This window comes from Tilletiaria anomala, assembly GCF_000711695.1.
Source record: "Tilletiaria anomala UBC 951 chromosome Unknown K437scaffold_161, whole genome shotgun sequence".
In the NCBI taxonomy this organism is placed as follows: Eukaryota; Fungi; Basidiomycota; class Exobasidiomycetes; order Georgefischeriales; family Tilletiariaceae; genus Tilletiaria; species Tilletiaria anomala.
Genome location: NW_013546861.1, coordinates 1 through 21,952, shown reverse-complemented (window position 1 = coordinate 21,952; position 21,952 = coordinate 1). Strand labels below are relative to the sequence as shown.

Genomic DNA, 21,952 nt, shown 5'->3' with positions numbered 1-21,952 from the left:
TCATCCTGATCCACAAGAATTGATATGTGCAGGTATGATTTTTATCCCATTGAACGACCGCGGAGTGGAGAATGGCGAGTGATGAAAACGACGGCAACAATTTGGCCTGGCTCGAAGGGCACTTAACCTGTGCCAATCCTCACGCCAAGGCGCTCCTGGAAGCGTCGAAAGCTTCTAAAGACGGGAGTGTTCCCGCTCAGCAAGTATCTATGCTTTTCATGCATACCAGTCAATCGTACATTTCTCTGCAGTACTACACGTTTTCAAAGCCCAGCACTGGCAAGGCCGTACCAACCTGGAACTACGCCGCTGCGCAAGTGACGGGGCAGCTATTCGTCGACGAATCACCAACATTTGTACCCAAACAGGTGAACGATTTGACAGACGACCACGAGGGGCGCTTGCACCAGCAGCAATGACCGCGAGTGTTTCAAAGCATTTGGCAGGTCGAAGACGCACCAGCCGCCTACATCAGTCAAATGGGGAAGGCCATCATTGGGGTGCGCATAAAAGTAGAAGGGCTTGAGGAGATATTTAAGATGAGTCAGGAGTCACCTTTGAAGGATCGAGGGGGCGTCGGGGCAGGGCTAAGAGCTGCGGGTGTCGACAACGTCGCTCCGATAGTTGAGTGACGCAGCAACGACCTCGAAGAGGCAAAGCTGCACATACAGCCACTTGACTCTGGACCGATATGCGACACCCGAAGTCTCTCCTGCCTCTCAGAAAGTGGCGTGACGTAACGTAATTACTGCCTATGTGTGAAGCCCTGTGTTGTTAATGAATAGGAGTGCATGCGTGGCACAGCACAGACGATATCAATCAGGTTTCAGGCGAGCTGGGAATTGCCGAATAAGCTCATCAAGATGTAGAACTTCTTGCACATGATTGTCTACGATTGCTTTATCATCGCATAAGCACCATCTGTCCTCTTTGACTGCATCTACCGCGCTGCGGGGCGCGTTTTGAACTTCAGATCTGCAGAATCCATCTGGAACTAGGCGCAACGGACCCAATCGTTCCTCTCAGTCGTTATGCCATCTGCCGTGTACGCATCCCACGTAACAAGCTCGATTCCCGGAAGCAGATCGCCCGCCCGCTCAATTGGCTTAAGAAACACACCCAGAGCGTTAATCCCTCGCTTTGGCACAACAAGGTGTTCCTAAATGGCGATGATTTCCACGCCTGTTGCTGCCAGAAAAGATAGCTCTGGAAAAGATGGCAAGGCTTGGGGACGTGCCGTACGGAAAGTCGCCAACACTCAGCACCAACTCAGCCGAAACGAAGACACCAGGCAGGGAGGATGCGCGAGAAAGCGCCGGAGCGCATCGAATTGCTTGCCGATCGCGAAGGTTCACGTTGTAATGCCTCTCAAGCACCACACCTGCTCGGAACCAGTGAGGCGATCGTAGGGAAGGAGGCGATGGGCGATTTGAGGGTTCTACCGTGACGAGTTGCGGTAAAGAAGGCAAGTATAGTCATGTCGGATGTCGATGAACTGGCTGACGACTATGACCAACTCGCAAACAATGGCCCCCCAGTACGCGTGGGCTGTGAGCACGAATTTGGAAGGTCGACCAAGTCTTTGCCGGGTTCTCTTTGGAAGAATCTTGTTCAGTGAATGATTTGCGAGGATGAATCAACTTGTGAGGATCTTTGAACTTGGTTGATCTCTAGGGCTGTCGAACATCTCAGCTGACGGCTTATGCTGATGGGAGCGTTCAGCTTTTATGTGTTCATACAAGCTTGAGCAAGCGATATGCTTCATTAGCCATTGGGTCCCTCGAGCATCGATTGCCACGGTAGCGAGTAAAAGTTCATGTTCTCCTCTGGTTGCTCAACTGCTGATCGCCAGCGCTGATCACTGTGCTCAGACTGCCAGCATGTGTTGTGCTGCGCACCGCTTAATTCACACCGTGCACTTTCCTGAAGCTTCCAACGTGCTGCCCGTGTGCTGCTCCGTGGATCCATTGCATACTCGTCCACAGGTTGGGACATCATGAGAATCCACCTGAGCGCTACTTCCAGTTAGACAATGACAAAAAGAAATCCAATCTCAAATAGAAATTCCCAATGGCCTTAAACATCACGAACACAAGAGAGCCAGCATACGTAGAGGCCGCTCACCGAAACTGATCCGGCCGAACAACACTCAGCGAAACCGGGTTGTTTTGCGGCTTGCGCGCCCGACTCGGTAACGCTGCTGCGTCTTTCACCAATCTCTCGCCCCATCAACCAAACGAGAGCCTGAGGAAAGATGGGCCATTTGTGGTCCAGTCATCAGCCATCGATGTAGTAGCTTCACCCTCACGGCTTGGCCATGGTGGTCTCGTTACATCGAACAATTAGCATCTCTTCTTTGCGACCTGCGGAGCGTGGAAGCCAGTGGGGCGTGGACAGTGGAAACTCGTCTGCCATCTGCGCAAAGCTCATAGGGAGCCAGTGCCGAGACTATGTAAAGCACATCTACAAACTTGTGATACAGGCTCCACCAGGAGTCTGCGATGAGTGAAGCCTGTCACCGCCGTGCTAAGAGAAGCGTTCGGCGTTGCCACCGGCTGTCGGGGAACGACCTGTTGCGCCAGACTCTGCCAGGCTGCGCCCATGATCCAGGCTTTAGAGGTTGTACATACAAACTCGCCAATTTTTGGTTCAAGTTCCTACATGCTATTGCTGCTCCGAGTTTCCAAAAGATGGAAATGCGGTTGAATGGAATCTGAAAGACTTGCTAGGACGTCTTGTGGATCTGTCCATCTGAGCTCGCACGGCCGGCTTCAACAGGCTCCAACCTACTGCGTACTATGTATACGAGTACATACATGCAGCCGACTCTCTGTTTCGTCTTTCGACAGCACTCCAGCTTCAACATAGTTCGACCAACGTTTGTGACTACATATCCAGTCATCATCAGCGCGTCACCTTCCCATGCCCCTTAAAGCGCCTCGCAAGCTCGTCGCTTAGCAATCTCCATGTGACGCGAATCACGCAATGATGTGGAACTCACTCTGCGACATGGCACAGCAGTGGAGGTCAAGAATGCCACACGAGACAAGGCGGTTTGTATTCTTTTACCACTGGATGCGGCGTTGCCTGTCGCCTGTGTACATGTGTACCGCGCCGATCGGATCCACACTATACACACAGCCAAACAGGACACGGATCGTCTGCATTGTCAAAAGGGAAGTAAGGCAGAGTCACGGGTCAGTTTAATTTTGCGAGTCCCGTCGCCTGTCCGCTGTTCCTGGCGGGGGTGTGCACGGTGTCTCGAAGAAACTGATGCAGTGCGGGGTGTAAGCCAACAACACGTGGAATAGCGCCACAACTTTTTTCGATGAAGTGGAAATGGTTCTGGAATCTGGAACCTGGAATCTGGGCAGTGGAGAGTGTGTGGAAATGATGCCATGCATGCGATTGCAGCTGCATTGCCACCCCCTTTGCCCGCCACTCACACAGATACACCCGCTGCCAGAACTCAGCTGAAGGGTATAAAAGCTGGCCTATGCTTGTGGCACAGCCATGGGGACCGTGACATCGCCCACTCCCACCCGCCCCACCCATCGCTCTTCTTTTCTACACCCTCATAACCTTCACGCTCTGCAACCATGAAGGTCACCCTCGCCTTCGGCCTCGCCCTCGCGGCCCTCGTGTCGGCCAACCCGGCGGTTCTTCCTCAGGCGACGCCCGCCCCGCTCGCCATTGCCCGCCAGGCCGATGAGTCTGGCGCCATCGTGAGTAGCTCCATCTGTTGCGCATTGCTTCGCACACTCAACGTAGCCGGGGGGACGCACTGACCGCTTTCACCTGGTCCCATAGTCGACCGCAATTTCTCAAGCACAGTCGGCACTGTTGCAAGGCGCGTCGGTCTTCTCGCAGCTCGGCGGCGAGCTGCCGGCGTCGCAGTCGGCGTCGTTTGCCGCCATTTTTAGCTCGATGTCTGGGCTACTCTCATCCGCGAGCGCCGCCGCACCGACCGACCCGGCCAAGGCAGAGAGCATCCTCGGAAACCTCGCCACGCTCGCGCCGCAGATCGAGAGTGCCGCGGGCTCGCTCCTGAGCGCCAACCCTTCCGCCTTGTCCGCCATTTCGGCAGCATCGAGCAGCGCATCCGCCGCCCAGGCCAGTGGAAATTCGAAAGGCAGCAAGAATGGCGCTGCCGCCGCCGGTGCTAGTGTCGTCGCCACTGGCCTCGCTGGTGCCGCCGCCGTTGCTGCCGCCGTCGCCATGCTCGCTTGAGCGTAGCGGTGCCTTGTGAGATGCATTTGGCCACCCACGTGTTTTTGAGGTCTCCTCCATTTGTACTCTTGTCACGGGATATATAACTTCCTCCATGCAGATCATCGGCGTCAACGGTAAGAGGCGTGCGAGCTGAAGAATACCTGCAACGCATCAACGCTTACATGTCACGGAGCTGGGCTCGCCTACCGGCTTCTCGTCGTTAACCCCCCCCCCCCTTCTTTGAGCTGAAGTGCAAAGGCTCACTGCAGGTCGCATTTGTCTGGTCTATATCGACGAAAGGGAAAGTGTGCAAACGGCGACGGCGATGGCATTCAGCAAGTCTAGCAGGTGCTCCGCCTCGCGTGTGGGAAGGATTGAGTTCCAAGTTTTTGTCACTGTGGACAATGCGTTGCTCGTTACAGGAGCATGGTGGCGGCCGAAATGCGAAAGCACGACTCGAACCATAGAACTCTTCGAGCTAACGGCCTTATCCCCCAAGCGCTGGGCTGCACCCATTTGCTACTAGCCGCAGAGGACATCTTCATAGCGATCGGCGACCAGTACCGTTGTTCACCAATACCACATTTTGGCGCAGTCCTCTACATTTGAAAAGAAAGCTTGGCCATTAGCTCTGTCATCATACACATTTTCCCTCTTTGGGCCCCAGCGCACCAGGACCAATTTATTAGCTTTGGCCTTTCAGCAGCCGCTTCGCTCCCTTTGACATGGCGATCGTCAATCCATAGTGCCGATACTGCTCCTATCCTCACTGTCAACTATTTTGATGGAAATTGCACCACAATTGAGACCTCGCGATGGTTCCGCAATATTCATATTTCTGTGTTTCTCTCGAAGCCAATCGTAAAGAAAAACGCGTGTTTCCTATTCGTTCGTTTCTTCAGCTCTGTCATTGCGGTGTGCGCCAAGTGCGGCGCTGGGTCCTCTTTGTCCTATCAAGCAAGAAATGGAATGAGGTGCCGCCGTCTTGATTCGCTCGGAGTGCGTGCTTGCATGACATCAACCAGTAGGCGCGCGGCATGCCTAAATACGTTCGAATGAGCACCTGATGATGACATGGGTGTTGCGCCCCTCACCGCTCCGTGTCCGTTTCCAGCTCCTAAGCGATAAAATGACACAGGACAGCGATCCGGCGACTCGGACTGATCAGTGTCACTGATCTCTGCACGTGGATTTACACTAATTCGAGTTATCGCAGGCGCTAACGAGAACGCTGACATGCTCAAAGGTCGAAGCTGGTGCAGTTGACGCGTACGCCAATGTGAATGCAGTCCTGTCGAGCGTGGGCAAGATTTATACGTCCAGCTGAGGGCTGCCGAAGGATGTATACACACTGGCTATACTCGTGATGCTCACTGAAGCACTCGATCTCTTTGATATACCTCCCTGTTCCCTGCTGACCGTTCCTTGAACAAGAGTCTTTCCCGCCTTTCTCCCCCGTTTGCTCCCTTCCCCATGCGCTTACACCATGTAACCCACGAAGAACACGCTGCTCTTCGCTCTTACTCTCACCGCCTTGGTCTCGAGCCAAACCGGCTGTTATTTCAAAGTCACCCCTGCCCTGTTCTATGTTGCTCGCCAGGATTCATCCGATGTTAGCTCTGCAGATCTCATGAGCGGATTTTCTCCTCTTGACGAGCCTCCGTCATCTCCCTGCGGTGAATACCAAGAGATTGACCGCCTCTTCCATCCTTGCAACGCACCTAACCAAAGTCGAGTGCCACCTCGGAGGCGCAGTCTGGATACGCCGGAGTCGCCTTCATCATCTCAAAGGAAAGTGGAGCCATCGGTCCCGATGCATCGTCCGCTTTCCTTTCGCGCGCAACTCCTTTTCCGGCGGCTTCGTGTAGGCAAATGCTGCCGCAAAGAATAATGCCGCGTAGACCGAACGCATCGTCGAACCTCTTGCAGCGCTCACGGATCAGGCTGAGAGCCTCGCAGAATCCCTTCTCAGAAACAACCCAACTATTGCGTCAACTGCCTCTTCCGAAGCCAGCGCAGAAGCCTCCGAATCCGGTATTCGGTATGAGTCCGTTTTCAGCAGGACTACCTCTACTTTCTGCATAGCTAACTACGCCACAGCGAGCGTGACTGCATGCAGACCCAAATCTGGTTTCAGGGTGAAAGTCAACATTGCACTTGGCGCAACCTTGGGCTCCACGTTTATGATCCAATGCTAGCCGGTCGGTCGAGCGACCAAAAATGAAATGCGAGGCATACAAAGTTGCAGCGAGACCAGACATACACTAAAAAAACAATCAACTCTTACTCGGAGGAGGGGGTGCGCCTTCAGCCCCGCCCTTGACCTTTCTGCCTGCTCCTTTGCTTCTACCTTTTCCACCTCCCGTCGCGGAAGAGTGCGTGCCAGACCCCAAAGTGGTACCACTGAGATTTGCGCCTGGCAAGCCACCAGTGGTGCCTTCCTCAACAAAATCAGCCGTGATGAAAGGATGCTGAAGTAGCTCATCTGCATCCGGGCGAAGGTTGAAGTTGACCTCGAATGTTTTGTTCAAAAAGTCAACTGCTTGTGCCGAGATCTGATCCGGTAATGTCGGCTTGGCAGAGGAGCCAATCTTGAAGAGCGCTTGCATCTGATTGAGGTTAGCCCATGGATGCGTACCGCTAATCATCTCTACCACCAGACAGCCCAAACTCCAGATGTCCGCCTTGCGTGTGTACGATGTTTGCTTGACCACCTCGGGCGCCATCCAGAACACACTACCTTGCAATGAAGCGCGATGGCCGCCACCAGTGACAAGCAGGTCTAAAATTCAAAAACATCAGCACACGTGCGGACGGGATCTCCAACAAAATCGGACTCACTGCTTTCCACCTTCTTGCTGATGCCAAAGTCTGAAATCTTGACTTTTGATGCAGTGTCGACGAGAATGTTGGCGCCTTTGATGTCCCGGTGCACGATGTCCTTCGCATGCAAAAAGCTGAGGCCTTCGAGAATCTGCTTGGTGAATTTTCGGACAAGTCCCTCTTGGAGGGCACCATAATTGTTGAGAAGAGCCGCGACAGAGCCCCCTGGGACGTATTCGAGGAAAATGTTGAGATGCGTCTCATCCGCGTACGAGTCGAGGTACTGGACAATGTTGGGATGTTGCAACGTCTTGAGCAGTTCGATCTCCCGTTCCAGCGCCTCCAGCATGTCCTTCTTGCGCTTGTCACTATGTGACTCTCCAGTTGGCAGCTCTACCTGTTTGACGGCCATGATGATGCCCGTCCGCTGGTTCATACCCAGATACACATTGCCAAAGGAACCAGCGCCAATGAGCGCGCCTTTGATCCACTTAATACGCTCTTTTCCAGCTATTAAGGGGTGCAATAGTGATTAGTTGAGTTCGACCAAAGATGCATGGCATGACTCACGTTCTTCAAAGTCCTCGTCTTCGTCCTCATCCCCGGACTCGGTCAATTCCTCCTCAAAGTCCAGATCGTCATCCTCATCTCCGCTTTCGACCAGGTCGCTGCGCAATTCTGTACCCGCTGTTCGTGGAGAGCCTTGAATCGGTGGAAGGCCCGAAGAAGCTCCACTCTCTGTTGGTGCAGTCGAGAGACTCGAAGATGCGACATCATAAGCGCTAAAGATGCTACGGCGCTCAGCAACGTTCGGGGACAACATGCCCTCGCCATCATCCGTGTCCTCTTCGTCCGTGATAGCGAGCATGCTACTTCGAGGGCTTGGGCGGCGAATGCTGCCCGGACGCGAGCTGTGCACACTGTCTCGGTTCTCGACCTCTTGTGTGATCTCATCGACTGTAAGCAAGCTTGCAGTGTCACTCTTGTCCTTGTCGCGCAACCGGGAGCTAGCCATGCTTCGTCGACTTCGCACGCTTTCGCCAGAATGCCTTCGTATCGAAGGCGGGCGTGGCAAGGTCGAAGGAGCATTGCGCGATGTGGGCCCAGAGGGCAGGTCGGGATTAGGCGAGCCCAATTCATGCAAGTTTGCAGACCAATCGTCGAGCGAGCTGCGCCTGACTACGGGTGGTAGCGTAGGAGGGGTATCGATCTGTGCATTCTGAGCGCTTCTGGCGTCAATATGAATGATCGGCATCTCAGGTTCTTCTTCCTTGCCTGGTATTGGAGGAGCGTCCGGATCAGCGGTGAACGTCCACGTGCTATCGCGTCGCGACCGGGTTGACCCGGAGCGATACACCGATTTGCCGTAGATGGAACGGCGAGCCGTGCGCTCCAAAACGCGTTTCTCCGTCGCGGGAAAGTAATCTTGCAGATGCGATGAAATCAGCTCCGAAGGCGGCCGCTGGCCAAAGAAGTTTCGTGCGCGTCGTGGCAATGGAATACCGGGCCCAATAGGCCGACCATCCTTCTTTGGTAACGGCGGCCGAGGGCCGGCAACGGGCCCGGGGCTGCTTGAGCCGCTGAGGGCATGAAGAATGTTGGCCGTGCTGGCGCGATGGATTCGCTTTCCGGCCGTGGTGACTGAGTCTTCAGCAGTCGCGTCTTCCTCCAGAATGCTAGCGCTCTTCGGCGATACTCCGTACCCTCCGCTGGGGGGCACGCGCTCGCCGAAAAATGCCTCAAGCTTGTTCCTGCTGGCCTTGAAAGGACGCCTGGACATTGTGGAGGCTGCGTCGTTTGTTTCGCCTGCATCTAGGATTCCATTAATGCGCACGAGTCTGAGTCCCCGCTCGCGAAGAGGATCGTGCACCTGTGGTGACTGGCAAATGGCCAGCAGCTCGTCGTCGTCCAACAGCTTGGTCTCCCCGTTCGAGCTGGTAGCTGAGATGCGCCAGATGTTTCCATCGGCGATGAACTCTGTGTCCATAGGGGACAATTGCGAATCAAAGTACGTCCGTGTGTAGCTGTTTCCTCCAGCAGACTTGCCAAACTTCTTAAGCACACGCGCCAGCACTTCCCATGCATCACGGCAATCATTGATGTTGATCATGCGCGTCGCCCCGTCATCGCCGATGAACTTCATCGTGCGTCGCTTGACATCCTCCAGAGACAGAGGTGACGTGAGGCTCTCGCCGTAACGCCCTTGCTGCCCCACATACTGCGCCTGTTGCATCGCCATGCTCGTTTCGTACGGCGTCCCTGGTGTGGTGGGCCGGTCGTTGCTGCGGAAGTCACGCTGGTGCTGTGAAGACTGCTGTTGCTGTTGCTGTTGCTGTTGCTGTTGCTGTTGCTGTTGCTGTTGCTGTTGCTGTTGCTGGTGCTGTCGCTGGTGCTGTTGCTGTTGCTGGTGCTGTTGCTGGTGCTGGTGCTGTTGCTGGTGCTGTTGCTGGTGCTGTTGCTGTTGCTGATGCTGATGCTGATGCTGATGTTGTTGCTGGTGCTGTTGTGATTGTTGTTGCTGATGCTGCTGGAATGGACCGCGACCGACAGAATAGCCTAGATCATTGCCGCTGCCCGGTGTAAGGGGTAACATACTCTCCGTGATGGGTGGGAGAGCCAGGCCAGCTACATTCATGCTGCTGCTGCCTGATGTAGTGGGCCGATTACCAAAGCTGCCGCTCGTCGGGCTTACATTGTCTCGTCCGCTGGATCGATCATTCCCACCAGTACGCATGCTCATCGGGTGAGCGCCGCCCACGACCCCTGATGACGTGTTGGGACGCGGCCCGTTGGTGTTCCCTTCCATCCCATTGCATGTGCCGCCATTTCCACCACCATACTGCCCCGTCGACGTACCCGGCCGCGATACTGCATCGCCTCGTTGTACTTGCGCCCTCGGCCCAGATTTATTGAACATGATGGCGTTGGTCGCCGCACTCGAAGTCACGTCCCCTGCAGATGCAACTTTGCGATGTTGCTGCTGTTTCTGCTGTTGTGATTGCTGTAGGTTTGCGTAAGGATGCTGCTGCAGACCCGGGCTTCGCGCGAGGGAGAGGCCATTCCTTCCAGAGCTGACGATCAGGGGACGCGTGCCAGGCGCAGCTGTCGGACTGAGTCGGCCAATGTTCATGTGCTGCTGTTCTCGCTCTCTGTCTCGCTGTTCACGCTCTCGCAGCTTTGTGGCGGCAGCGGCAGCAGCAGCGGCGGCCTGCTGACTGGTTGCATTCAACGTCGGAGCATTGGCCGCCGATTTTGCAAGGTGCAACGGTGGAGGCCGCGTCTGTGCTAGCCGGCGAGAACCCATGGAAGTACCAAAGCTGCTGATTGAGGTTGAGCCGGCGGGAACGCCAACGCACTGTGGACCGCTGATGCTGCTGGTAGGCAGGGCGCTTTTGTCGTCCTTAGCAGAAGTCTGCGTTGGTGCCTCATGAGGCAACGGATGCGAATGATCATGAAGGTTATCCAGCACTTCCATCTCTCCATCAACTTCCTCCTGGCTTCCCTGCCTTTGGCTCCTCGACGTCTGCGAGCGCTTATCCTGCTGGGCCTGCGTCTGGTGCTGCTGCAGCTGATGCAAGAAACTGGTCATACCTGAACCGGTTGAGCTGGCCGAACTGAGCGGACCGCCTGCGCCTGTACCACCCAGACCGCCCGGCCCAAGCACGAGATGGCTGCCCATCGCGCTTGCATTGCTCGATGCAGTAGAAGAGAAGGAGCTGCTGAAGGAAGAGGAGGAGGTAGAGCCGGCGCTTGGGATGCCGTTGCCACTCATCACGCTTCCGCTCCTATTGCGAAAGTCAAACGGCACCGGGATCGGCTGGCCACTTCGGCCAGGCGTGCCCGACGTGTTATGCGTGCTGGCGCTGCTGGTGCTCGTGACGGAGCTGGCGACGCTAAACCTGCGCAAGACAGCATCTTCTGCGCACTTGCGCTTGAGCCCCTTGATAGCGTTTGCGATGCGTAATCGATCGCCAACCGAGGTGATGCCCATCTCTTTCAGCGCCGCATTGTCGACATCGAGCAGGACGCGCCCAGTGATATCGTTGGAGCTAAAGGTGCCAATGTATGACGAGAGCGACAGGCTGGTGAGCCATTGTGCTACATTCGCAGAGGACCATCGTTTGACTTTTGCGACGAACATAGTAACAAACGTGAGCGTTCAGCCCAGGCTCGCTCGGCACCTCCCCCACAAAAGCAGGAAACTCACTTTCGTCCATGACGGGCCCCGAACCTGCACTGGTAAACCCACTGCCCACGCTCCCGACACTCATACTGCTGGCGCTGCTGTTCGGTGGTACGCCATAGGGCATTGCACTTATTCCACCGCTACCGCTGCCTCCGCCACCGATGCCCATGCCACCCTGTCCAAATGAGCCCCCGCCGCTATATGCCGACTGCCCTCCGTTGTGGTGCTGCTGATGGCGATACGGATGTTGTTGTCGAGACCCAGCGGATGAGGTGCAAGCAGAGGATGTGGGGGGTTGCAGCAAGGTATGCGAGCCCTTTTCCAGGTTCCCGGGCGGATGGCTGGGTACACCGAGATTGAGCCCAATGGCACCAAGATAGGGAGACGTGTCGCGTGAAGATGGGGATATCACAGACGAGGCAGCTGATGAAGAAGGGGACGGCTCTGGCCGTTGGGATGTAGAGGTCGTTTCCACGTTCAAGTTTGGCGGGTTGAGCGTTGTGGCTGCCATCGTGGTTGGCCAAGCCGGTCGGCCTCCGCTGGCTTGATTTTGCTGCAGAAGCGAGATCGAACGTCAGCCGAAGAGCTGAGTGGCGCGACAACGAGTGCGTATGCGCTGCTGATCGCCTGCGAAACCCTGACCAGGTGCCTGCTGCCAGGATCGGACGGAGGTCACGAGATTACGCGCCACAGCAACAAAAGCCCTCGATGCTGGTCGAGGGGAAGGGCTTTTTTCTTTGACTCCTTCGCCTGTCTTACCAGGACCAGACCAGCGAGCTCGAAGCTGTTATCGATGCGTCATCCAAGCGTGGGCGACCAGGGTCCTGCAGCTGCGGCATATCGGGGCAATCAGAGCATCCGTGAGATAGAGATGTCGACGACCGCACCCAGTCTAACTCATCATATATGGATGCCCTGTGCCGCAGACTGGTTGCATGGCAGCAGACCGCGGTGGATGCCCAATGGGTGTAGTCAGCCAGGCACTGCAGCAGTTTCAAGATGTCAAATTCCATCGAACCTTGGCTTTGGAAAGTCGCCGAGCTTTCTCGGTGTTCTCCGTAGTCCACTCATTCATCAAGTCCACCTCATCGAGCATCCTAGATATTCTCATCAATTAAACTGTCAACTTTTCCAGATTCGCAGTCTGAAACCCCCCCCACGCGAAATCTTCGGGTCACTTCACCTAGCCTTGTAACCTCGTTCTCGTCGCAACCCTAAGCCTTCGATCCTAGTTCCTCTTCGCCTGATGGTGTCGTTCAAGGGATATCTAATCTATACTCTTCGTCCAGCGGTGTGATCGCATAGTCGAATCTATTTCGCTCGCGACTCGTTTCTGGTTCCTATCACAAACCGCGGCTGAGTACCTCCGAGACTTACTGCGTGGTGGCCCACTGCCCTCTAGAGTTTACGGAAAGCCCTGTGACCCTCTGCCGGAAACCCCTGAATTCCTGTAACTTCAAGCCACCCTTTCCCCGGACCATACCAGGGCCCTCAGACGACCTAGAAAGTCACTGGGTCTTGCTCGCCAGGCATAGCCACTCTGGAGATTATAAAGACCGAAAACTGCCTAAAACTTCTTTCTGGGCCACAGAAACCCCCAGATCCGGGGTCATTCAGAGCCTTGCTGGGGGTTACCGTCGCTCGATTTGGAGCTGCCGATTCCTGAAAAATAATGTAAGGTGGTTTCGGTGAGAATTTTGGTTCTTGGGACTCGCTATTTGCCAGGGTTCCGGGCCACCTGTCCCAACCTATCTCTTTAACGTGACTCCTAGAAGCGGTCGCCTTTGGCGCTGCTTTTTCGCACGCCATTCAACCGTCAGCCAGCAACCTGTCAGAGCAGCCAGCTACATATGCACTCGTATGTACACGTCCAGAGACAAGATTTCGATGCCTCTCCTCATCTACTAATGAATGTCTTGGTGAGCGCGATGCGGTACATGCTGCAACACGTCAAAGTTGTGGAATGGGTGGAGCGCTCGCAATCCTTAAAGCGTATATTTGCTCCAACGATCAATCGAGTCGGCGGTTCAAGGCGATTCCTCAATCACAGAAAGTACCCGGGAAGGCACGAAGATCGCTGCCGCTACGCCACCAACTCATTCCCTCGCTTCGATCCATGACCTGTGCGGTGTTCTCAGCCCGTACCATGTGCACCGACAATCACAAAGGACATGATGCTGTTGTGCATGCAGTCGATCAAGCGGATGATAGTACAAGTGCCACGAAGTGCGCCGCAGATGTGCCTCTACTTTTGGTAGCTGAAGACGTTGCGGAGCACTGCGTTGGCGTTAACATGGGGAGAGCACAGAAGGCGTGTCAGTGATCTGCCTCCCTCGAATGCAATGACGAACGCTACGAGCAAAAGGAAGCGCAAAGCCAAGAGGCGCCCCCAGCTTCGTTCCCCTGCTTTTCTACCCTCTTTCTTCTTCGCAGAAATGAATGTCCCATCACTCTGACACTCGAGCGGCAACGAAAGAAAGCACCGCCCAAGCTCTTAATGTGACGCTGCACCGAGGTACTTGCTATCCGCTCATCGTCAAGTTGTTAAAAATGGCTTGAATCCTGTCTCCGCCACGGAGGGTTCGTTCTGTGATGAACGAAGGCGGAGACAGACTGTCTAGGAGCGTGTGTGTTTCCGTCTGTGTGGCTTGGGTCCAGCTTTTCTGTCCACTTCTCTCTTCCCCGCCAGACCTGCCGGCAGCGTTCGTTGTCCTTCACTTGACCAGCTGCCACCATTCCCCTGACACGTATACCACCGCTTGAAACAAAGGCGCGACTAGAGAGTATACTCACAGCCCTCCTGCGTCGCAAGCCTGTTGAGCGAGTCGTCGCTCTCGCCGGACCGCCTGACAAAGCCGCTGAGCGCAAAAATCGTGTTGGACCCTGGAATAGCGCGGCCCTCGGCGTCAACATCGGCGACGGCGATCTGCACGGATGCGTGATCCTTGGCCTCGATAATACGGCCGGTCGCGGCGCACTTGCGCGGGACGTAAAGGTCGACGAGATCACCCTAATTGTGCAAGCAGATATTGGGTTAGTTTTCTGAACTTTCAAGCAGTGACCGGTAGTACGGAAGCGGTGGAATAGCTTTCTCTGAAATTGCTCTGCACTGCACACCATGCAGAAGTCCGGTAGGGAGGTTGTACTCTTCAATGACCCCTTTCCCACAATTCCTTCATCACTTGGCCAACACGTGGTGCAATTGAAGGAACTACGAGACCATGTTCTTGGACATGTTCCAACATCACGGACCTTTGCCACAAAGAGCCCAATCGCTGAGAAGAGACATGACTCAAGCCCAAAATGGTCACAGTCGCTTGCATCAGCTCTTGTATCGCCGCATGGCCTGCTTGCATCCAAGCCACCTGTGTTTGAACAGAGCTTCTTGAAGCAGTGGCGGAAACCTTGTATTTGCAGCTGATGTGTTGACCGACAAGCAGACGTGTCCGAGCGTCCTTTCTCGCTCTCCGACTGTGAATCCCTTCCCACTCTCTGCCAAATGGTCCTGTCGGCCAAGGTCCAAGACCTGGCTAGCATTTCACAACTACTTCACTTCCTTCGCCTTTGCCAGTCACGTGCCAGCGCCCTTTGAAAAGAGCATGCTGTTTTCGACAGCAAGTGAAGGTTCCTTGATAACCCCTTGCGCGGCGAGTAATATTTTGTGCTCGCTCTACCATCGGACCTGCCGCCGTGCTGCCAAAGTATGCAACGATTGCTCACCTTGTCGTTCTCCATGGTTGCTGCTTGCCTTTCTTGGTTGGTGAGACAGATAAGAAGTGGTGAAGCTGATGTCCAAGAAGAAGAAAGAGGCCCCTCCCCAAAGACTGGGAAAATGGTCGAGGATCGGTAGCAGGCTGGAAGCGCAACCTGCTGGCCAGCACTTGGTGCTGCTGCTGCTAGAGGACCGCCAGGCTTCGCTCGTCGGTCACAGATGCAGTGGGGGGGTGTGGATGGGAATATTGCGCCCACCGCCCGTCCATGTGGAGGTTTCTCGAACGCACGCTGCTGACCTTTAGAGAGATTGCTTACGTAATTCACTTTTGAGTCGATGATTCTCTAAAACCTTCGGCAGCGCCCCAGCGGCACTAGAACGGCGAAGGGAATGGAGCTATGCTTAGCCAAGCTGGCCGGTGCAGCATGCAGCACCCAGTGCTTGCTTCTTTGAATATCAATCTTACGAAGGCCGACGCAATCCCCCACGATTCCGCGCCGGCCTGCACGTTCTCTGCCTTTGCTTCCAAGCGTGGCCAAGGGCGACGTTCATGGTGGAAGGTAGCGGGCTAACCCCAGAATCTCCGCAGGTGCATGCTTCCGAGGAACACATGTCGTGATCTGCGTGGATGGTCACCCTCTACAGCTATTGCAAGCGCACCGTTTTTCGATTTCATCGCATTTCAGTCTCCAGGGAGTCGCTCAAGACAGGCCCTCTGCATTCTACATTCTTACGCGGCGCACGGACAAGAAATCTAGCCACAAGTGCACGCAACATGGCCCCTCCACCTAAACTGCTCACCCCGGCCCAGGTGCTTGCACGCACCGGCATCACCATTGCGTCCAACGAGGTGGCCTACCATGAAGGAGCAGCGGTAATCGTTTTCCCGGCAATGTCCACCTCTGCGATGGCGTCATTCTCATCGGCATCGGTGCTGCCTGGCGAAAGCCCCGGCCAAGGACCTGATGCCGCAGCATTCCTTAATCCTGTTCAAGAGTTTAATCGTGACCTGTCCATTGCGGCAATTAGGACATGGGAGGCGGATATGAATGCTGAGCGCAAGGAGAAGAGATTGAGAGGCTGGGCTAAAAAGCGTGCAAAAGGCAAGGGAAAGGCAAAGAATGGGAAGGACAAACAGCCGGAGACGGGTGATGCCGAAGTGAAGGGTGCTGCAAGTATTGCGGACTGTAGTGCGAAGCCTGCAGATCATGGAAAGCGAGTGAAGCCTCCGCACATACCGCCGTATCGCTTCACCATTCTAGAGGCGCTCGCTGCCACGGGCCTGCGAAGCATCAGGTATGCCAAGGAAATTGACAACATTCGGTGAGTTTCTTCTTGCTTGTAGCGTCTCGTCTATGCTAACTCTAAGCTTGGCCTCTACTATCCTTCAAGATTTATTCTTGCAAACGATTTGTCGGCACCGGCGATCGAGACCATGCGACGCAACGTGACGCTCAATTTCCCACCTGGCGAGGACACGATCGCGCCAGGCGAACTGGCTGGTGCAGCCAAGGCAGGTGATGATGCTGCGGCTTCACTGACCAAAACCTCGCCCACTGCATCAGTTGAGGAATCAGCAGCGGAATCAACGTCACTCATCCGCATCAACGAAGGTGACGCCCTCTCAGTCATGTACCAGCATCGCACACCAGCGCATGCCCAGTTCGATGTGGTCGATGTAGATCCATACGGCTCCGCGTCTATGTTTCTCGACAGTTCAGTGCAAGCTGTAGCCGACGGAGGCTTGCTGTGCATTACCTGCACTGACCTCGCTGTCCTCGCTGGCGGACAGTATCCCGAAAAAGCATATACACTGTACGGTGGCATGTCACTGCGCAGCGAGTACAGCCACGAGATTGCGCTGCGACTCGTCTTGCATGCCATCAGCACCGCCGCCGCCAGGTATGGACGCTATATCCAACCTGTTCTTTCGCTCAGCATTGACTTCTACGTCCGCGTGTTTGTGCGCGTCTGGACGTCACAAGTCGAGACAAAGCGACTTGCCGCGCAGACCGCCTTGTTGTGGAGCTGTCAGGGTTGTGGTAACAATGCTACGCTCCCGATGGGAAGGCGTAAACCCGGTCCCAAGTCGAAAGATGGCAAAGATCAGACCAAATATAGCAATGGGGGTGGACCGCCAATCAGCCCCAGATGCGACGAGTGCGGGGGCAGCTGGCTGGTGAGTTCCATTAAGCGGTTTTTGGGAGACAGCAATGCAATAATTCAATTCTCACACTGCACTTCTTTCTCTCCCCTCTCTCCGTAGATGGGTGGGCCGCTCTGGACGGGGCCCTTGCATGACACTGGCTTTTGCCATCGCCTCCTGGATATCGTGGCAAAAGACCCGAGCAAGTTCAAGACAGCTCCCCGAATCCGGGGCATGGTTTCAACAGCGGCGCAAGAGCTCGGAAATACTAACACGCCACCTCCAGCTGCTAGCACGGATGCCGGTGTAGCGGAAGGCACAGATGGCAACAAAGAAGAAGACTCTTTGATGAGCGATGCAGCAAGTCCGCTGTTCTTCTTTACGCCCAGTCGGCTGTCTAGCGCTTTTCACTCGCTCTGTCCGCCGCTGTCTGTCTATGTGAACGCTCTGCTTAATGCAGGCTACAAGGTCAGCCGCTCGCATTGCATGCCTGGAAGTCTCAAGACAGACTGTCCACGTCCGAAACTGTACGACCTGCAGCGCAACTGGCTCAAAGCACAGCAGATAGCCGAGGCAGGTCGTGCAAACGAGGAAGCAAAGGAGGAAATGGGTGCTGACCAGGGGTATGAGAAGGCGCAGGGCGATGCGGATAATAGGAAACGTGGTGGAGGGGCTGCGGACTCAAATGCAGCTGTAGATGTGGACGGGTCTCGCAAGCTCAAGCTCTCGAAGCGCATCCAAAAGATGAACGCGGCCTCGCCTGCCTTCCGACTCAATACCAAGCCGATCACCACCTTTTTTGACATCAACACGATACATCCGGCAGCGCAAAAAATCCTCGCCGCCGAGCTAGAGTCCACTTCGTACGCATCTTGCGGGGGCGACGGCGCAGACAAAGACGCAAACGCAACCGGAGAAGATAAGGCAAAGGGTAGAAAGAAGGAGAAGCTCGTACGGTATCCGAGCAATCCGCTGCCGAATTGGGGTCCAGGCACAGCCGCAAAGACGACAGTTGCACCGCCAAAGGGCAAAGCGTCAAATGCGGCGAAACGGTCGGCGGAAGGAGTGCAGAATGGAGATTCTCTAGCAAACGCAAGCAAGAAGACCAAGTGCGACTGAGGCTGTGACTCAGCTCCCCGCTGCCACGAGTGTTGTATTATAATTGAAGGGTTGAAAGTACCAGGTTAACTGAGTACAGAGTCGAGTGTGAAACTATGCTTGATCGATTGCATGGCTTTGGCAATTTGCGGAGTGCAACGTTGATGATGACGCGAGTTGCGCGCGGCCACGAACGAAACGACGGCTCACGCCTCGGGAAAGCCAAAGTGGTTGCCATTTGGTTAACTTTTAATATGACCTTTCCAATTTTCTGCACACCATCGCTGTCTACTAGCAGACTCTTACTCCACAAAAGGGCAGGGAGGACCAAGGGACATGTCAAGATGTCCTCGTTGGGCCCCTCTGCAGAGAACAATGCGTACGGCGTCCGCGGTGACGTCGACGAAGCTGCTACTGAACGTGATGCGCTCCTGCCCAACATCACCAATGACGACCTCGAGGATGTTCCACGAGGTCCGCCTGATAGCGCTGGCTTTTTTGCACAGCTCTCGCACGGATTCAACGAGACGATCGCGCCACTCGCCGAGCCTGAGCGTCTGCGCCCATTGGAAAAGGCTCTGCTGCTGCTGGCGCTCGTCCTCTTCCTCCTCACGTCTGTCTTTGTTGGACTCTTCGCGGGTGCACAGCACAAGCTCGCACATTCGGCTCCACCCTGGTCGTCTCCTTGGCCCTCCCCCACACCGAGTCCTCCAAATAAACCAGGCCATAGCGAGCCGCCCGTGGACAATCACCCTCCCGAAACTTGCTTTACGCGGGACTGCGTCCTGACCGCGTCGGATATCCTACGAGGCATCGACGAGTCCTTTGACCCTTGCGACGACTTTTACTCATTTGCGGTCAACGGATGGCTTTCATCGCACCCTATCCCAGCCGATGCGGGTCTCTTCGGCGCCGGACAATACGTCGCTGCGACCAATGCCAAAGTCGTGCAAAAGCTGCTCGAGGCGGCGCCGAGCAAGCCTCGCAGTAAGGACTTTGACGAGCGCAGCCTCACCAAGCTCAAGGGCTTCTACAACAGCTGTATGGACCCGCAGAGTCAGGACAAGTACGGGAACGAGCCGCTCCTCGAGATCCTGGAAGAGATATCCTTCCTATTCTCCAAACGGGACACCAGGAAGGTCAAGAAGCATGCCTTCTTTGCGTCCTTGACAGATCAGCTGGAGAATCCGAATGAAGCTGATCTTGTGCTTCAGGGAGAGAAAGCCTACCGTGATCCTCTCCCTCCGAATATCCCGCCTGGTCGATCCCCGCGCCCGCACTTGCCTTCGGACAAGCCCGGCCCGCTGCCACCTGCACCTGGCGGTGCCAATTCGCGCCAAGCTCGCTTCACGCGAACGCTTGCGTGGGTGCACTCTCGTGGCTTGCCGGCTTTGTTCCAGTGGACAATTGATGGCGACTATGGCAAGGATCCACAGTTAGGAACGCCCGCACTCTTTGCCGGTGGACTGGGCCTGCCCGACACCGAGTACTACGAGGACAAGGATGAGCTCGAGTTTTACGGCAACGTCATCGAGCAGGCTTTGTTTGCGCTTCGCGCGGAGATGAAGCAGACCATCCTTACCCAGGGTGAGGGCATGGGCGAAGGTAAAATAGGCAAGAAGGAGCTGCCAAGCAAGGAGGCGATCCGTCATCTCACAAACCAGGTCGTCAAATTCGAGCAATCCCTCGCCAACATTACACCATCGAGCACAGATGCGGACCCTTCGTCTTCGTACAACCCGACGAACCTGACAATCCTCTCTTACAGCATGCGCTCGATCGAGTGGCCGTCGTACTTTTCGGCTCTGGCCGTCAGGCCACCGCGGGTGGTCATTCTTAACGACCCATCCTTCGTGACGCGGCTCGACAGCCTCATCTCGCGCACACAGGATGAGGTGCTGGAAGCATATTTGCTCTGGACAGCAATTCGCTCTCTCGGCTTGAACCTCGGTCCGGGCGCGAGCTTGCGCAAGCCAGCCGACAGGCTGGACCGGCGCGCGAAAGGCGTTGACCCGGACGCGGAGGAGGACCGGTTGACGACGTGTTTGGCGAGCCTGAACCAAGCTCTTGGCTTCATGACGGGCCGCTTCTTTGTGCAGGAGGCGTTCAGTGCCGAGGCAAAGGCGAAAGCAGAGAGCATCGTGGTGGGCATTGTTGAGGCATTCAAGAGCCGGCTTCCCGAGCTCGACTGGCTTGACGAAAAGACGCGCTCGTACGCACGGGAGAAGGCGGATGCCGTTCGTGTTAAGGTGGGCTACCCGGACCGGTACCCAAATACCACAAATGCGTCAGCGATTTTCAACTTCTACGCTGACCTGAACGTGCACGAGGATGACTATTTTGGCAATGTCCTTCGGAGCAACGTCCGCCTGCAGCGAAGGCAATGGAGCTACACGGACCGTGTACTGAACCCTGCTCGCTGGGACATGTACACGTCGGAGGTGCGTGCGCTCCCACAATCCTTCCTGTGCCGCCAACGCTGACTCTCTTTGCTTGCTGTGCCGATATAACCCAGGTCAACGCATATTACAACCCTGGAGGCAATGAGATCGTCTTTCCCGCGGGTTTGCTGCAGCCGCCGTACTTTAGTATGTCGTGGCCGGACTTTATGCAGTACGGTGCGTTCGGCACGACGGCGGGGCATGAGCTGTCACACGCGTTCGACCCGGCTGGGCGGCTGTACGACAAGGACGGGTATCTGCGCGACTGGTGGTCGAAGGACACAACGGCCGAGTTCAACAAGCGGAAGGAGTGCCTGTTGGCACAGTACGGCAACTACACCATCTCGGACGGTAAAGGCGGGCAGCTGCACCTCAACGCCAAGCTTTCGATTGGGGAGGATGTCGCCGACGGCGGAGGAATCGAGCAGAGCTTCCGCGCGTGGTGGCACTCGCTGCAGAGTGGCGGCGATGCGGCCGCGGCTCGCAATGCGCTGTTGCCCGGCGTTAAGTACACACGCGAGCAGCTCTTCTTTATCGCGTACGGCCTCGCGTGGGCGCGCAACATCCGGACGGAAGAGGGGATAAGGCGTTTAAGGACGGTGAGGTTTCCTTCTTCACACCTTTCCCAGAAATGGCTTTCTGACTCCATTACCGACCTTCTACATCGACTACTAGGACGAGCACTCGCCGACCAAATACCGCGTTATCGGGCCCGTGTCGAACAGCCGGTCGTTCGCGGCTGCGTTTGGGTGCAAGGCGGGTGTCGACCGAATGGCCCGCTCGGACTCGGAGAGGTGCGAGATCTGGTGAAATAGCAGAGGCGGCGAGAAGACCAGCGCCAGCGCCTCGAAGAGGCTAGTATGTAACCATTCACGTTGCGCCAAAGGAAAGCAGTGTCAGGAGCACAAATTGGAACCAGTGTATTGCATGCGATCAGACTAGCAGTGCTTGCTCGGAATACATTTAGTGCCACCAAAATGTCACATGCCCCGACTTACCTCCCTAATTCAAGAATGGGGACGATGGCGGTGCACAGACTGTGGAATACGCAAGCCACGGAATGTGTGAATTATACCTGTGATCTGCGGAAATTTCCCGGAAAATGGCGTTGGGCTCAGGCCCCTTCCCAGGCTGGGGAGCTGGCGTATCGCGCCATTGCCCCCGAGGCTCGCCTAGGGCCATCCTGCGTCCGTAGTGTCTCTGGCTGAGGTCGCCATCGATGGTCACCCTTCTCGCCGGCAGCGTTCAGGCATTCGAACTCCGTCCTACTGGTCCCCCCGCACGCCTGCCGATGTTCTTACATCGTCGTCGCTCTCCAGGCGAGCGTCCTCGCT

General features: G+C 55.7%; 6 protein-coding genes across 6 annotated transcripts; 4 read left to right on the top strand and 2 right to left on the bottom strand.

The window, feature by feature from the left end:
* K437DRAFT_260057 (uncharacterized protein) lies at positions 1-909 on the top strand. Its single transcript, XM_013384672.1, has one exon. It carries the CDS (start codon positions 72-74, stop codon positions 417-419), a length of 348 nt encoding a protein of 115 aa, XP_013240126.1. The 5' UTR covers positions 1-71; the 3' UTR covers positions 420-909.
* A 2,672-nt stretch (positions 910-3,581) lies between these two features.
* K437DRAFT_296747 (uncharacterized protein) lies at positions 3,582-4,328 on the top strand. The gene is made up of 2 exons (XM_013384671.1): positions 3,582-3,725; positions 3,811-4,328. The coding sequence occupies exons 1-2, from the start codon at positions 3,600-3,602 to the stop codon at positions 4,228-4,230; spliced, it is 546 nt and encodes a 181-aa protein (XP_013240125.1). The 5' UTR covers positions 3,582-3,599; the 3' UTR covers positions 4,231-4,328.
* Positions 4,329-6,389: 2,061 nt separating this feature from the next.
* Positions 6,390-12,052, bottom strand: K437DRAFT_276753 (Pkinase-domain-containing protein). Its single transcript, XM_013384670.1, has 4 exons — positions 11,243-12,052; positions 7,606-11,160; positions 7,054-7,545; positions 6,390-6,994 (listed from the first exon to the last, which is right to left on the bottom strand). The coding sequence occupies exons 1-4, from the start codon at positions 11,730-11,732 to the stop codon at positions 6,489-6,491; spliced, it is 5,043 nt and encodes a 1,680-aa protein (XP_013240124.1). The 5' UTR covers positions 11,733-12,052; the 3' UTR covers positions 6,390-6,488.
* Positions 12,053-13,382: 1,330 nt separating this feature from the next.
* K437DRAFT_292051 (putative 40s ribosomal protein s21) lies at positions 13,383-14,956 on the bottom strand (the record flags this gene model as incomplete). The annotated part of the gene is made up of 3 exons (XM_013384669.1): positions 13,383-13,498; positions 14,015-14,231; positions 14,942-14,956. 3 exons carry the CDS (start codon positions 14,954-14,956, stop codon positions 13,467-13,469), a joined length of 264 nt encoding a protein of 87 aa, XP_013240123.1. The 3' UTR covers positions 13,383-13,466.
* A 438-nt stretch (positions 14,957-15,394) lies between these two features.
* On the top strand, positions 15,395-18,272 carry K437DRAFT_260051 (TRM-domain-containing protein). The gene is made up of 3 exons (XM_013384668.1): positions 15,395-16,256; positions 16,326-17,112; positions 17,200-18,272. Exons 1-3 carry the CDS (start codon positions 15,709-15,711, stop codon positions 18,196-18,198), a joined length of 2,334 nt encoding a protein of 777 aa, XP_013240122.1. The 5' UTR covers positions 15,395-15,708; the 3' UTR covers positions 18,199-18,272.
* A 281-nt stretch (positions 18,273-18,553) lies between these two features.
* On the top strand, positions 18,554-21,591 carry K437DRAFT_260050 (zincin). The gene is made up of 5 exons (XM_013384667.1): positions 18,554-18,651; positions 18,684-20,525; positions 20,553-20,618; positions 20,693-21,217; positions 21,294-21,591. Exons 1-5 carry the CDS (start codon positions 18,625-18,627, stop codon positions 21,426-21,428), a joined length of 2,595 nt encoding a protein of 864 aa, XP_013240121.1. The 5' UTR covers positions 18,554-18,624; the 3' UTR covers positions 21,429-21,591.
* Positions 21,592-21,952: the final 361 nt, after the last annotated feature.